This window comes from Carassius gibelio, chromosome B12, assembly GCF_023724105.1.
Source record: "Carassius gibelio isolate Cgi1373 ecotype wild population from Czech Republic chromosome B12, carGib1.2-hapl.c, whole genome shotgun sequence".
Lineage (NCBI taxonomy): Eukaryota > Metazoa > Chordata > Actinopteri > Cypriniformes > Cyprinidae > Carassius > Carassius gibelio.
In genome coordinates this window covers 3,643,123-3,658,375 of record NC_068407.1, presented here as the reverse complement: position 1 = coordinate 3,658,375, position 15,253 = coordinate 3,643,123, and the positions used below count along the sequence as shown (strand labels likewise).

The 15,253-nt window shown below is 35.6% G+C and overlaps 1 protein-coding gene across 1 annotated transcript in view; it reads left to right on the top strand.

Moving 5' to 3' along the window:
- The window catches only part of LOC127968753 (cadherin-10), a 49,438-nt gene extending 44,538 nt beyond the window's left edge, over window positions 1–4,900 (top strand). The window contains exon 12 of the mRNA XM_052570088.1: window positions 3,705–4,900. Coding sequence (XP_052426048.1) covers window positions 3,705–4,195 — 491 coding nt within the window. The 3' untranslated portion in view covers window positions 4,196–4,900. The remainder of the gene's footprint in view (window positions 1–3,704) is intronic.
- The last annotated feature ends 10,353 nt before the right edge of the window (window positions 4,901–15,253 follow it).

The window sequence follows — 15,253 nt, the reverse complement described above, 5'->3', positions numbered from 1 at the left end:
AAAGTCAAAAATGCTTCATAATTTATTACTTTTAAGTCATGGCGCCTCAGTTCTTAAACTCATTTAAATTCACCAGCAGTCATGTTTTTCTTTTTGCCATGTACTGTATCAAAGTTAGTGTTGGGGAAGCTGTTTTAAAATGCCAAGCTTCTCAAAAATCTTAAGTAGCTCGACTTTTGGAAAAGTAGTTAACTTGACTGCTTCCTTTACAAGACACAACTTACTGTACTAAAAAGAAGAATCATTTTAAACTTTATCATGTTTAAATGTCAACACATACATTCTATGTTCATGAGAACATAACGTATATGAAGTAAACAAAGTACTGTTCTTACTCAAATTAGTGTGGTTACATATTTAGGACAATGATGATATATTTTTTTTTAAAGATTGAAAGGTTCACAGTGACTGAATTTATTTGATAAAAATATGCAGTAAATACATATTAAAATGAGTGATATTTTCGAGAAAATGTAATATGCTACCATTCAAAAGTTTAGGAATATGATCTATACACACACACACATACCTTACATTATAAGCAAACCATAAGGAAAAGTTAAATTCTATAATATCATGGCCCCTTTAAATTCCACCCTGACATTTTTATGTCCATATGTATATATTTCTACCCATTACACAACACAGACAATTGTGCGCCGTGTGTTCAACCACTTCTGCCATCTCATATTCTGCTGTTCCCCTGTGCAGGCACCATCTAGTCCACCACCGATCCTCTCTGGGCAAACTTAATATGGATATTTTCCCCTTTATCCTTCTCCATTTTCAGTATCTTCCCCTAAATCCGTCTATTGGTGCTGAGTGGACAGGTTACAGAGGGCAGAGTCTTGCCAGAACAAACTATTGCATATTTCTGCTTTTTTATTTTTTATTTTTTTCCTCAGGCTCCTGCTCTCAATTTGCCCCTCATTTTACATCTTTTCTTTTGCACCCTTTTCTGATGAGCTGGCTAATGCAAAGCCCAGAATATACACTAATAGAGAAAGTAGCTGCTTTATGTGGCCAGAGCGAGAAATATCTGCACCCAACCCACACTCTTTCACCACCATTTCCCTTCCAGATCACAGAATGAGCCCTGCACACACCATAAGCCCCAAGGCTGGGCAGAACACAGCATGTTGCCCCCCACCGCTCCTTCTTCATAATTAACACCTGAGTGGGAGGCAGGGGCGAGCTCTCCGATTACCTGCTGGGAGGAGAGAGCAGCCACTGAACAGGAAAAACAAGCTGCAAACTACAGCACCTGTTCCTTTTTTTAGGACCATAATTCCCTCTTCTCATCTCTTCTAGCTCAGCATACTGTATGAACATTATGTGGTGAATTCACCAAACAGTGGCAGCAGTTGACATGATGAAGTTCTGCATCTTAAACAGCGGCATCTGATATTTGTACAAACTTAACAAACTATCATATTGTGCTTATTTTAAATAGGTGCAATTAAACACACACACACACACACGCACACACACACACACACATGCATCAGTTTTGACAGTTTAGTCAATGACAAAATAAAAATACATTGTTTTTCAATTTATAATCCTATGAATACTGCACAATTTCAAATATATATATTGGAATTAGTGAAATAAATCAATGATGATATTCTAATTATATGACCAGCACCTGTATACCTGTATATATATATATATATATATATATATATATATATATATATATATATATATATATATATATATATATATATATATATATACATAATTGAAAATGTAGGGATGTCATTATAGCAATAGACTATAAATTTAGATCGAATGATTCTACTCATTTTGCAAAACATAATTCATAATTATTAATTTATGACTTCATGAATTATAACTGGGGATGTCAAGTGATTCAATTTTTTAATCTAATTAATTACACAATGTGGATTAATCTAACCACAAATGAATCAGACCTCAAATTTGGCTAAGAAATCACACCCCAAAAAAGAATAAAAAAAATAAAATCAATAAAGTCATTATTGTGCTAGATGAGAAAAGCGTCATATGTAATTTACTACAAATAAACATTTAGGCAAAGTAAACTGTGCAACAAAAAATGAAGATGACAAATGGCTCAGTATTGATTTAGTTAGTTAGCTCATACAATCGATGTCAATGGTAACTAAAACTTCAAAATATTTTCCTTTATTTTTTAAAGCCCTAATAATAAAAAAAATCTTAAGAAAGGCACACTATAAACAACAGGGATTTTTTTCCAAGGGGGTCTAAATTTTATTAATCAATCAATCAATTAATAAATCAGTCAAACAATCAATAATTATTTTTAAAAAAATAATCATTACCATTAACCAAATCATAACTCAGACAATTTTTATGATTTGTGAAACAGAAGGATTCAGAAGCTAAAGGTTCTTTATAAAGTGATTTAGACAAAGGTTCTTATTTTATAATAATAATAATAATAATAATAATTATTATTATTATTAGTAGTAGTAGTAGTAGTAGTTTCATCTCTATGCTCTTGCATACACCAAAAAAAAAAAAAAAAAAAAAAAAAAAAAACTGCGGTGCCTTACATCTGTACCCTTTGGAACCTTGCAAATTGGTAATTCACAAGAGAAGAATGCAAACCATTTTTTATTTCTTACACAATTTTTAAACTGCAAGGTGACTGCTCCAGGCAGTATAAGTCTTTATCTGCATTACAGTGTGTGTCTTTCTCCTGTATTCATGAGTACCTTAAGCGCACAACACCTTTTGAAACACACTCTCTGTATCTCAGCTAAGCTCTCTGTAGTGCTGCGTGCTGCTCACTGGGTTCTTATCCGAGTGCTCTGCTTTAGCCATCCAAGAACAGCCTGTGATTCTCTGGCAGTCCTTTCTTCTTGCTGCAGTGATTGAGATTATGCATGCTTTCTCTATCTGTTTCTCTGAGTAGCCTCAAAATTGCTTTTTTTTTTTTTTTTAGCTGACTCAGTGCTTCTATTTTCGGCGACTGTGACAATTGTATTGTCCTAGCCATTGACTGTCTGGTCTGTCTTTGATTGAATTAACTTAACCTAATCATAAGTCTCACTCTTGTGTATCTTGCTTGTTGCCAGAGCAATTGCATTCTGTATCTTTTTACAATGGTACAGCAAAAGCAATGACGTGTTTTGTGTTTTGTTTTGAGTTGAGAACATGCTGTCTCAATTGAATGATGGGAAAACTAAATCTGAAAGTGTAGCTAGCTAAGCTCAAAGCTATGTCAACAAGCTACACTACTCTAAAAATTATTACAGTGAAATGGCAGGCAGTACACTGAATTAAAGGGATAGTTCACCCCAAAAATTCTGTCATTATTTACTTGGACTCATTGGGACTGAGTCGAAGACTGCACCCAGGAATGTGATACGTTGACTGGGGAGCAGTGAGCTCTAGGCAAAACTGACCCTGAGTCCTAGGCACTCCAAGTAGCTGAGAAGCACAGATCTGTGATGATCTAGCTCGGTTCGCGACTGGGCAAGAATGAGCCAGTCGTCGAGATAATTCAGAACCCGGATTCCCATCTGTCTCAGAGGGGAAAGAGCCGCGTTCATGCACTTCGTAAAAGTGCGAGGAGCTAGAGACAGCCCGAAGGGAAGGACTGTATACTGCACTGTGAGAATATATATATATATATATATTGATTTGCACCATGCTGATGATATCATTTCATTCGTCTGTCTCTGTTTCTGTAGTGATTGTGGTATTGTTCGCGGCCCTGCGGCGTCAAAAGAAAAAGGAGCCCCTGATCATCTCAAAAGAAGACGTCAGGGACAACGTGGTCAGCTACAACGATGAGGGCGGCGGAGAGGAGGACACGCAGGCCTTCGACATCGGAACCCTACGGAACCCTGAGGTCATCGATACCAACAAACTCCGCCGGGACATAATGCCCGAAATGCTGTTCCCCTTCCGCCGCACATCCCCCATCAAAGACAACACAGACGTGAGGGACTTTATTAACGGACGCCTGCATGAAAACGACTCGGATCCCACAGCGCCCCCTTATGACTCCTTGGCTACCTACGCCTACGAAGGAAATGGCTCTTTGGCGGAGTCCCTCAGCTCTCTGGAATCGGCTGCCACTGAGGGGGACCAAGAGTTTGAATATCTGAGTCACTGGGGTCCACAGTTCAAAAAACTGGCAGATATGTATATAGGGCAGGAGTCCCAGAGAGAGTCTTAAAGCGGATATGCAACACAGCACACTTAAATATGTCTCAGAGCACTAAATTACAACATACATACTGAAGTCTCCCTCTGTTCTTTGCTGTGTAACACATATAGACGAATCTACGAAGACTTGAACATCGCGCTCAACTCCTGGGAACGCTTCACGTAGACGTTCTCTTTTCTCTTTGTCTACTTTAACTTTGTCCTCTTCTTCTTCTGGTCTCTCGCTCTCTCTTTTGCTCTGTCTTTCTTTCTTTCCCCCAAAAGAATCAGTACAGATGCCTTTTAAGATTAGGGATTTGTTGTAATCAATGGTGTGGACAATGTGTTTTATAACCAAGGTGAGTGATAGTAGCTTTCTACACTATCGATGTTTATGGCTATAAAAAATAAAAAATGGAAAAAAAAAAATAAGCTTAGCTTTTATTGCAGACCAAGTCTAAAAATAGGTGCAGTATGTGTATAATATGTTTTTCAAGTATGATCATTATGTAAACTACTCGATATCTCTGTTTAAGAGGCAGTTTTCCTGTGGAAGGTTTATATGGGTTCTGTCAAACTGTGCATTCATTTCAGAACATAGAGATAGAGCTGTACAATGAATTGTGTACTTGTAGAATATCTGTCATTCTGTTTATGTCGTTTGAATGCTGTCGCATTGTTTTATACAGTATTTATATTTTTATACTTATTTTGATAATAAACTTTTTAAAATCTTTTCTCTTTCTGGTTTGTTCACAGTTTAAAGCTGCATTAGGTTAAACATTTTAAATGGAATTAAATTAAAATGTTTGCATTTAGCAGACGCTTTTTTCCAAAGCGACTTACAGTGCATTCAGGCTCTCAATTCGAATTCCATTTGATTTCTTTCAATTTGATTCGAACCCCAACCTTGTATGTATGTATACGATGCATAAATTGAAACATTGAAATGTCAACTAATTTAAACACTGTTTGCACATTTAAAGGCATACAGTTCTGTATAAATCCTCAAGTTTGAATAGTAACAACAGCAATTTCCAGCCACAGGTGACTAGTTTGCATACAACTTATAAAGGGATACCCATGAATACTAATGCGATCATGTTGGCTGCACACCGAAAAGTTTCCTCTCTTGAATCAGTTCTGTCCTTAATTGAACCCATCAGGGTTTAATCCTAAAAACACAGTTTGTCTTCCCTGCCCTCCATAATAAATGAAAACCGAAGTCATTAACCAATTAACCGATAGATGGGCTGTCATTCCAACCCACCTAATGATAGTTTAAAGTTATAAGGCATATTTAAATATACTGCAGTGTCAATACGGCCTGCTGCATTTAATTAAGGGTTTGATGGATTATGACACGCACTAATTATCAAAAACGTAGCTGCAGTCTGTGGCTTTGTGTTCTAAATGAAGTGTTTCTTCAAACCAAGGCTTTTTCCATTCAGTTCATGGACATGTAACGTTGATCATTTAAAAATAAATAAATAAATAAATGAATCAGATTTTGTTATTCTGATATTAGTTTGTCCACAGGCAGAACCATGGCATGTCTGTTCTCATTCGAGTGTAGAGGCCTTTGGTTGCGGTCATGGCCAAGCTGAGGTAGAGTATAATTGGCATTTTATTTCATTAACTCTAGACCGCTATTACACGGGTAAGGTTAACAGAGAAATAAGCATATATTAGGACTGCCGCTGCCCTCTTTTCTATCCTGACCTTGAATAGCTCAATAATAATAATCGTTCTTTTGACAATGTAACCATTACAATATTCTCTTAATGCCAAAGAATTTCCAATTTCACGCCTTCCCCCGGAGGACCTGCAAAATTTGTGACCTTCACTTCCAGTGATAGGCAGCAGCTCCCAGTGAACACAAAAATCTGTTCTAAATAAAAGGCAAATAATCAAAACACTCCATCTGCACACTGTCAGGGAAATGTTTCGGTTAGAGTGAAAGATGATGCATATCACTTATTTTCTCTATATGTAACTTCCAGATCCATAGTATTTGTGTAGGCAATGTCAAAAAAATAAAAATAAAAAATAAATAAATAAATACACATAAATAAATGCACGTAAACAAATGTTAGTAATTGTGATATTTAAGTTTTCAATATATACGGCAAAAATGTATATTCCGGGTACACAGTTTTTATAAAATCTTATATACAATATGTGAATTTGAATTGTTACAATAAAAACATATAAAAAATGTTGTATATTTTTTATATTTCAACGTTTTTTTTTTTTTTTTCATGATGGCAAAGCTGTATTTTCAGCATCATTACTGCTGTCTTCAGTGTCACATGATTCTTCAAAAATCATTCTAATATGCGTATTTGCTGCTCAAGAATTACTGATTATTGACAGTGATGAAAACAACTGCTTTATAATTTTTGGGGGAAATGAATATAAAGAATATAAAGTTCATAAACAAAATTTATTTAAAAAATAAATCTTTTGTAATATTATGAATGTTTTTAGACACCTTAGATCAATTTAAACCAGCCTTGATAAATAAAAGTCGATTTGTTTTCTTACTTGCCCCAAACATTTGAATGGCAGTTTATCACATTCTCCACTAAAATATCAAGAAAAGTTTCTTGAGCAACAAATAAGCATAAAATAATGATTTTTATAGAAGGATCATATGCATTGATCAGCTTTTTCAGTTCAGCTTTTCATCACATGAATTACATTTTACAATATATTCACATAGAAAATAGTTATTTTAAAATTGTAAATATTTTAGGTAAAAATAATAATAATAATAAAAAAAAAAATTATATATATATATATATATATATATATATATATATATATATATATATATATGTGTGTGTGTGTGTGTGTGTGTGTGTGTGTGTGTGTGTGTGTGTGTGTGTGTGTGTGTGTATATATATATATATATATATAATAGGAATACTAATAATAATTACTCGATAAACTTGAGTAAACACAAAATGCAGGTCACTTGGTAACTCCAGAAACCTTCATTTTCACTGTATACGCAAACATTTTGTATTGTATAGAAGTTTTGTCCATACGGATCCTGCATTTTGGGAGTGGATAAATTGGAAAACGCAGCCTTTGTTTTTTTTGTGTGGATGGGCGAATCCTTATATTTTTGAAACGATGACTTCATCAGCCCACATCTCGCCCCTAGTCAGACACCTCTGCGTCATGTAAAAGCTACAAAAACATGAAGATGTCTTTTTATTAACTTACATTAACACAGATTAATAAATGTATTGTTCCATGTCCGTTTGTGTACCACGCACAAGGTTTATGTGCACAGTTGTCTTTTATTTTCTTTGCTAGTATTTTAATGCATTGCATATATGTGATATAAAATGGGCGACCTTCTCTTGCAATGATAGGCAGCAGCTCCCAGTGAACAATGAAATGGTCCTGGAAAGCAAAACATACTCCATCTGCATACTGCCAGGCAAATATAAAATTTACAGTGAAAAGAAGATAAAAAGCTCTTGAATTTTTCTATATGCATCACCCAGGTCCATAGGTACTGTAACATCAAAACAAAGCATTAAAAAAAAAAAAAAAAAAAAAAAAAAAGATATGTTATATATACACAGATATATCACACACAACAGAAAAACTCATTAAAAGACAAAAGACATGCTATTCCACAGTCACACGTGATAAACTAATTGCGACGACTAGGAGAATGTTAAACTGCTGAGAGAGGCAGAAGCGGGAATGAAGACATTTTGCTTGTGCCTGCACAAGTTAGCAAGTCATATGTTTGGTGGAACCTTTTATCTTTCCATGCTTAAACATTGTTCAGAGTGTTCGCCTCCCCCAATCCCCTACTGGTGGAACTAGACTTTCAACCCTCACTTCAAATACAAGGGAAATCGCTTAAAAGGCAGAAAAGTTTGTTAGCAAATGCATTTCGACGCGTTTGAAACTCTTTAAACAAAAGGATGTTCCATAAAACAGTAGTATTTAAATTAAGAACAATGTCTGGAGGCCAGCGTCGGATCAAAGAATGCTTAAGTGCTGTAGCGTACAGTTAATCTTGCATCAGCTACAAAAATGGGTATTCAAATCAAAGGGTTAATCTAGATTAGCACATGCAAGGATGTAATGGTTGGGACTAATACTGCCAAATAAATGTTGCTTTGTGTGTTCAGCCTCAAGTAGGGAAGACCCAGAAACACCAGAGCCGTGCCATTCTATTGTGCCCTTGAGCAAGTCACTTTACCCTACAACACTCCACAGAGACAGGCCCTCAGATTACTGTTCTCTAAACCACTTTGGATGAAATTTGTCTGCTAAGCAGCAAGCAATCTTCATATCCCCAAAATGCACATTCAATTTGGGGTATTTTCGTCTGATATTTCATTATTAAAACAGGTAATATGGAGTATGATGTTCAGATTTAGAGTATTTAGGTGAATAAACGGCATGCCGTTAGCAATTTATTTGATACAGGGACAGGCTCCTGGAACAACTCAAATATATGCCTCACTCAAAGCATAATGGTAATGGGTCATGGTTCGAACCTGCAACTCCACCACAAAATGAAAATGTTGACATTAATCACTTCGTTTCAAGCATGTAAAAGCTTTGTTCGCCTTCAGAAACAAGATATTTTGGATGAAAACCAGGAGGCTTGTGACTGTCCCATAGACTGCCAAGTAAAATACACTGTCAATGTCCAGGAAAGTATGAAAAGCATTGTCAAAATAGTCCAACTGCCATCAGTGGTTCAACTGTAAATTTATGAAGAGATGATAATACTTTTTGTATGAGAAGAAAACAAAAATAATGACTTGATTCTATCTATCTATCTATCTATCTATCTATCTATCTATCTATCTATCTATCTATCTATCTATCTATCTATCTATCTATCTATCATGATAAATGTATGAAGAGGGGAAATGCTATGAATTTCAGTTTCGTTTTACTATAATACATGATGTGAATAATATATCATACATACAGAACGTTCTGCTAATATAGTAACCATAACTTTGCTCACTTGGTCATTGTTGTATTCTTAGATTAAATGATGGGGCCTTTAAAATATCCATGGACGGAGGTACGGTTCCACTGAGATTTCTATTGTGCAGGTGTGTACGGAGAGGTATATTTTTACCACAGCGAAACATTGCCCATCTCACACATATAGATTTCATCGTGAGGCAGAAGAGGAGATAATCATTTTCCTCCAACACGCACTCCACAACTCAATCCGAGCCGACAATGTAAATCTACCCTCACTTTACTTACAGTAATGGATCAAAAGTGTGGATATCACTAAACGAGATCCACTTTTCATTTGATCAATAGCTCCTGACCGGCCATTTGTAAAGATATGTGCTATGTGAAGCTACCGTGCTGCTCTTCCATTTTAGCTCCAAAGGGTTCTTGTTTCTGCAATCTAAAAAAAAAAAAAAAAAAAACGTAATCTCCCTGCAGTCAAAGCTGAACGTAAGAGTTACAGGCGAATGCAAAATATAGCCATTCTACAGAAGGAGCCACTTATCTTTTGTACAGAATATCATCTCTCTCCCACATAGTCTCCCACATAGAGCATGTAGATCAATCAGAAAACCGCCTAAAGGATAAACATAATGAAATACACTGTCTAATTGTGACAGATAAGTTCCAACAGGAAGGTCTTTAAATCATTCTTTGTTGTTTTTCTTTTGTTTCATTAATAAACATGCACTTAACATATACAAATATCATGCTTCTTGCTGTTTGCAGAAAATACATTAAACTATTTCTATGTTCACAATAAAGAATTTGGTAACACTTTAGTATAGGGTCCAATTCACACTAACTAGCTGCTTATTACCGTATTTTCCGGACTATAAGTCACACTTTTTTTCATAGTTTGGCTGGTCCTGCGACTTATAAGCCCCTTTCACACTGCCATTCCGGCAAATACAGGGGTAAAGTGTTCCTGTAATTGTTCCCTGGTCGCTAGATTTGGCACTTTCACACTGCCAGTGATGACCCGGTATATGTGCGTGCTTTCACACACAACCCTTGAAGATCCCGTAACGACACGTGACATCAGCGCGTGACGTGTTATGTACGAGTCGACAACGCTTGGCACGTTATACTTTAACTGAAGCAAGCAAACGATCTCTGCGTCAGCGCGGAAAGTGAGGAACTAACTGATCTCTGCTTCATTACAGTTTGCACATATGTTTTCGTCGCGAATGTTGATCTTCCTTCAAAACAGCCGGTAAAAGAGTCGCGCGATAACGCGCGTCATCACTTCGATACGGAATTAGATCTGGCTTTTGTTCACACAGCGCTCGTTCCGGATCGATTACCGCAATGTTACTATGTCCCCGACCCGGGTTCGATTCGGTAATCAATTCCGGGACGTGGTTGCTTTCACACAGAAGGCGACCAGGCAATGTTACGGGAATATTGCGGGTCCGACGTGCAGTGTGAAAGGGGCTATAGTCAGGTCCGACTTATTTAATTTGACGTGAACCAAGAGAAATAAACTAAGAGACATGAACCAAGAGAAAATATTACCGTCTACAGCCGCAAGAGGGCGATCTATGCTGCCAGAGATGCTGGACAGTGCTCCTGTAGTCTACACTGAAGACATAGAGCGCCCTCTCGCGGCTGTAGACGGTAATGTTTTCTCTCAGTTCTAAATAAATTGTACTTATAGTCCAGTGCGACTTATATATGTTTTTTTTCCTCATCATGATGTATTTTTGGACTGATGCGACTAATACTCAGGTGCGACTTATAGTCCGAAAAATACGGTAGCATGTCTATTATTAACATATTGGCTGTTTATTAGTGCTTATAAAGTACATATAATGCATGGCATCCATAATCCTACCCAATACTCTGAACTTAACAACTGCCTTATAAAACTATTAATAAGCAGCAAATAAGGAGTTAATTGAGGCAAAAGTCACAGTTAATGGTTAGTTAATATTGAGAACTGGACCCTAAAATAAAGTGTGACCAAAAAATTAAAATATTACAAAATACCTTTTTCATTCTGCTGAAAAGCTATTAAATAACATGTTAAATGAACTGCACCTTCTTCATGGGCAATTATGTATAGAAAGAGAGAGAGAGAGAGAGAGAGAGAGAGAGAGAGTCTTTAAAATAAATAAATAAATAAATGACTAAATAAATAAATCTTATTAAATGGAGTAAAAAGTGTGACAACTTTCCCATCTCTCCTATCTCCAATATCCCTCTTCAAGATATCTAACTTATTAATTGTAATCACTGAGCCTTATCTTACTATTAACCCCACTGTACATCTCTGAATTGGATGTATATCTATGTGGTTCTTAACCAGTGAAAAGGCAAGAAGGCTATTGGTATAAAAAATAAAAAAAAATAAAAATTAATGGAGGCCATTTAATCAAATCTCATGACGCCGTAGTAATTTGACAATGTGATATTATAATTCAAATATCAATGCAGATTTAATTCGCTCGTAAAATATTTCGCCATTTCAATGCCGAGAAACGTAGAGCTTTTAAATGAGGAAGTAATTGAATACTGCAGCAGCCATTCATCCGGATTAAAAAACACAGCATACGTGACCCTTGCACGACATTTGAATATGACCAATGAGTCACAGAAGGACAGTCGCACCTGGAGGGTTTGTTCGTGCGTCCGGCTGTGCTGTTGAACTGTAGTTTGCGCCTGTAAAATGGCATGCTGCGACCTGATACAACTATATCTGTAAATTAAACTCGAGGTCAAGGTGAAGCGAGACCAGACGGGCTGTCACTGCAGATTACCCCCGTCTGATGATCTAAGAGGGTCCGGAGCTATCAGCCAGCTAGCTACCAGGAATGTGTCGTTAAAATCGGAAATGACCAAGAGAGATCCTCTCCTCCTCCCCGTGCCCTTATCTTTCAAAGAGGTGCTAGTATTTTCTGCAGCGCTTTGAGGTAATGTGCTTATAATGGAAGTAAGAATGTGACTCTCCGCTCACGTAGACCGTGTCTATTTCTCATGAAGCTCTAATCATCAAACAGTGTACTGCCTGAATAAGACCGGAGACCATTTTAACGTAATGACAACAGGGAAAGTTCTGCCGTAGTAAATTTTCGATCTAATTGAGATCATTTGTCTTCGATAACGTTTCAAATGAGCCTTAATGATATTGAGCAGCAGACAGTGTCACATTAAAAGCCTCTAAAACACATGTGGAGCCGTCATTAATTTTTCAATCAAAAGAGAAAAATGCTAGGCACAACTCTGCCATTAGGTAGCTACGGAATGAAAATGCCTGTCAAAGTCACGACTTCTTGATTTCTCTGCATATTCACCACCAACAGAGTGAAGCCTGACGCGAGGCTTGACTTCTTGTTGTGGTGGAAGCAGTTTAATCACAGCATTTAGCCCGAGTAGGGGACCGGGCGTCATCGGGAGAGCTATTTGGAGAGACCAATGACCCATGGATTGCAATGAACTGTGGGAAACGCCTCCAGTCTGGAGGGACACAGCGTGGTTACTGCGGCAACGTGGCATAAGATGCTCACACACATCAATCATTCCGATGATAGAACGCGATCAGAAAGCTGACACTGGCATGTTTATATGTTGTTGTTTTTCTTGAGCACCATCGTAAACTAACTGCACATCACAGAGTATAACACAAGAAGTTTACTTCAAAATTTGAATGTTTACTTTTTTTTTCACCTCATGAAAAAAATAAAGATTATATATATATATATATATTTTTTTTTTTTTTTTTTTTTTTTTTTTCTCATGCTATGGAAGTCAATGGAGATCTGCAACAGTGTTACCAAAATTACTTTAAGAAGGTCATACAGGTTTAGAACAAATTGTGGGTGAGTAAATGAAGTGAACATGTAATTTATATATATATATATATATATATATATATATATATATATATATATATATATATATATATATATATACATATATACATATATATATATATATATATATATATATATATATATATATATATATATATATATATATATATATATACACATATATATATATATATATATATATATATATATATATATATATATATATATATATATATACACTACTGATGTCAGTGAAAACCAATGACTCTTTGGTTACCAACATTAATCAAAATATTTTATTTTGTGTTCAGCAGAAGAATAAAGAAATTCATACAGGTTTGGACCAACTTGAGGCTGGGTAAATGATTTCATGTTTGGGAGGTGAACTATCCCTTTAGCTGCATGAGGAGCATCAACCGGCTTCAATAAGCTGTCAATTACAGCACGGATCCCAAACTCTGTAAACTGATGGGAGGATTAGATTTGATGGAGGTTTCTTATTACCGGAGGCCATTTTAGACTTCTACTGTAACTTGTTAAGTCAGCAAGGACAGGAATGTGTGAAGTGAACACCTTCCCTCTGCTGTTGCCCGATTCGATAGCGTCAGCCTTCTTATCAAAGTCACGACGATGAACGCGTGTGAAACAGCAGGTGTGTGACGGTGACCCACCAGGCTAAAAAGAGATTGATTGTCATGTATCTCTTTGATATTGCGTGCGTTTTTAAAACAGTTGCATCAGCGTTTAACATTCGCAGCTGGTATTTCTTCTCCAAGCTTCAGGCTTTGAGACTCAGCTCTGCTATCTTGTTCTTTTCTTTTTGGACTTTGCCGCATTAAATGTGATTATTCTGCTGAATGTGACTGTTTCACTTTAGTTAGAGAGACCTAACTTCTCGCAGAACTTTCTGTGCTGTTTATAACGGTTCACTTAATTTTAAATTACAATTCTGTCATTGCTTCCAATCACATAGGACCTCCTGTCTCTGTGGAAAACAAACCAATAATATTTTATGAATCTTTTTTGTGAAAGGTTGCTTTTTGTTGCACAATTACAATGAGACTGTAGCTTTCATGATTCAAAAGGGCATAAAAACTTCATAAAAATATCATAACATTTTCCTAAATGCATTATATTCACTGGAAGTCTTTTATTTGCCTCAATTTGATTATAGAAGCAGCAATGTCTGATATGTGAACAAATCAGTCTTCTGAGTCAAATCTTTTATATGAATCATTTGATTTAGTTCAGTAAAATGTAATGATTCACTCACGAATCTGGCTGATCATAAAGGTTTGCAACAACATGACTTCTATTTTTGAGTAAACCAATTCACATTAGCATTCTAATGAACAAAACAAATAAAGCATTATATAATAAAATGTTTGATTCACTTTTCTTGCATAAAATATGTCTTACTACTGGAAACAAAAGCTAAGTTTGAAATTTAAAAAAACAAATAAATATATATATATATATACATTTTTTTTTTTTTTTTGTTAGGGGATCTTACCAACAGTCAACAAAGTACTACAACAAAAGTAAATTAATTAAGCAAATAAATGTCATTAACTAAAGACTACTAATTACTAAAAATGGCAAATACTGATAATAACGCTGTTATTAAATGCATACATATTACACAAAATATTAGCATAACTAATTTACTGAATTAAATGATAAATGAAAAAAAAAAAAGAATCTCTAAATGGATTGCAACTATACAGTATCTACTTCTTTTCATAAAATAAATAAATACATAAGAAGAAAATCAGTGCTATATTATGTGGGGAATTCACTAAGAATGAACTGTACACACACACACATGTTTCTTATTTACACAGACAATTCAATAAAGGAATTCAAGTAAACACCTGCAAACAGGCCAGAGGTCAACGTGATCTAGCATACTTTACTGGGACACCACAGCACCACTACATCACTGGATATGTCTGCTTATGATGCTCTTCTCCATCAGTTGATGAATTTTTATAACCTTGATCACTGAAAAATGCACACAATAATTTAATTTACCACTTTCATAAAAAAAAAAAAAAAACCCTACGAGTGAATTTAGACCACAACATTTTAATGTACAGTTATGGAAGATGGATTTGACTATTTGACCATCTAACTTTTCACAGACATTTCAGAGCTTTTCATATCTTTCATAAATGAATCAAACACTTCAAAATCTTTTTCTTATTAATTTTAATTAGTTACTCACCCTCATAACGTTCCTAACCCGTATGCCT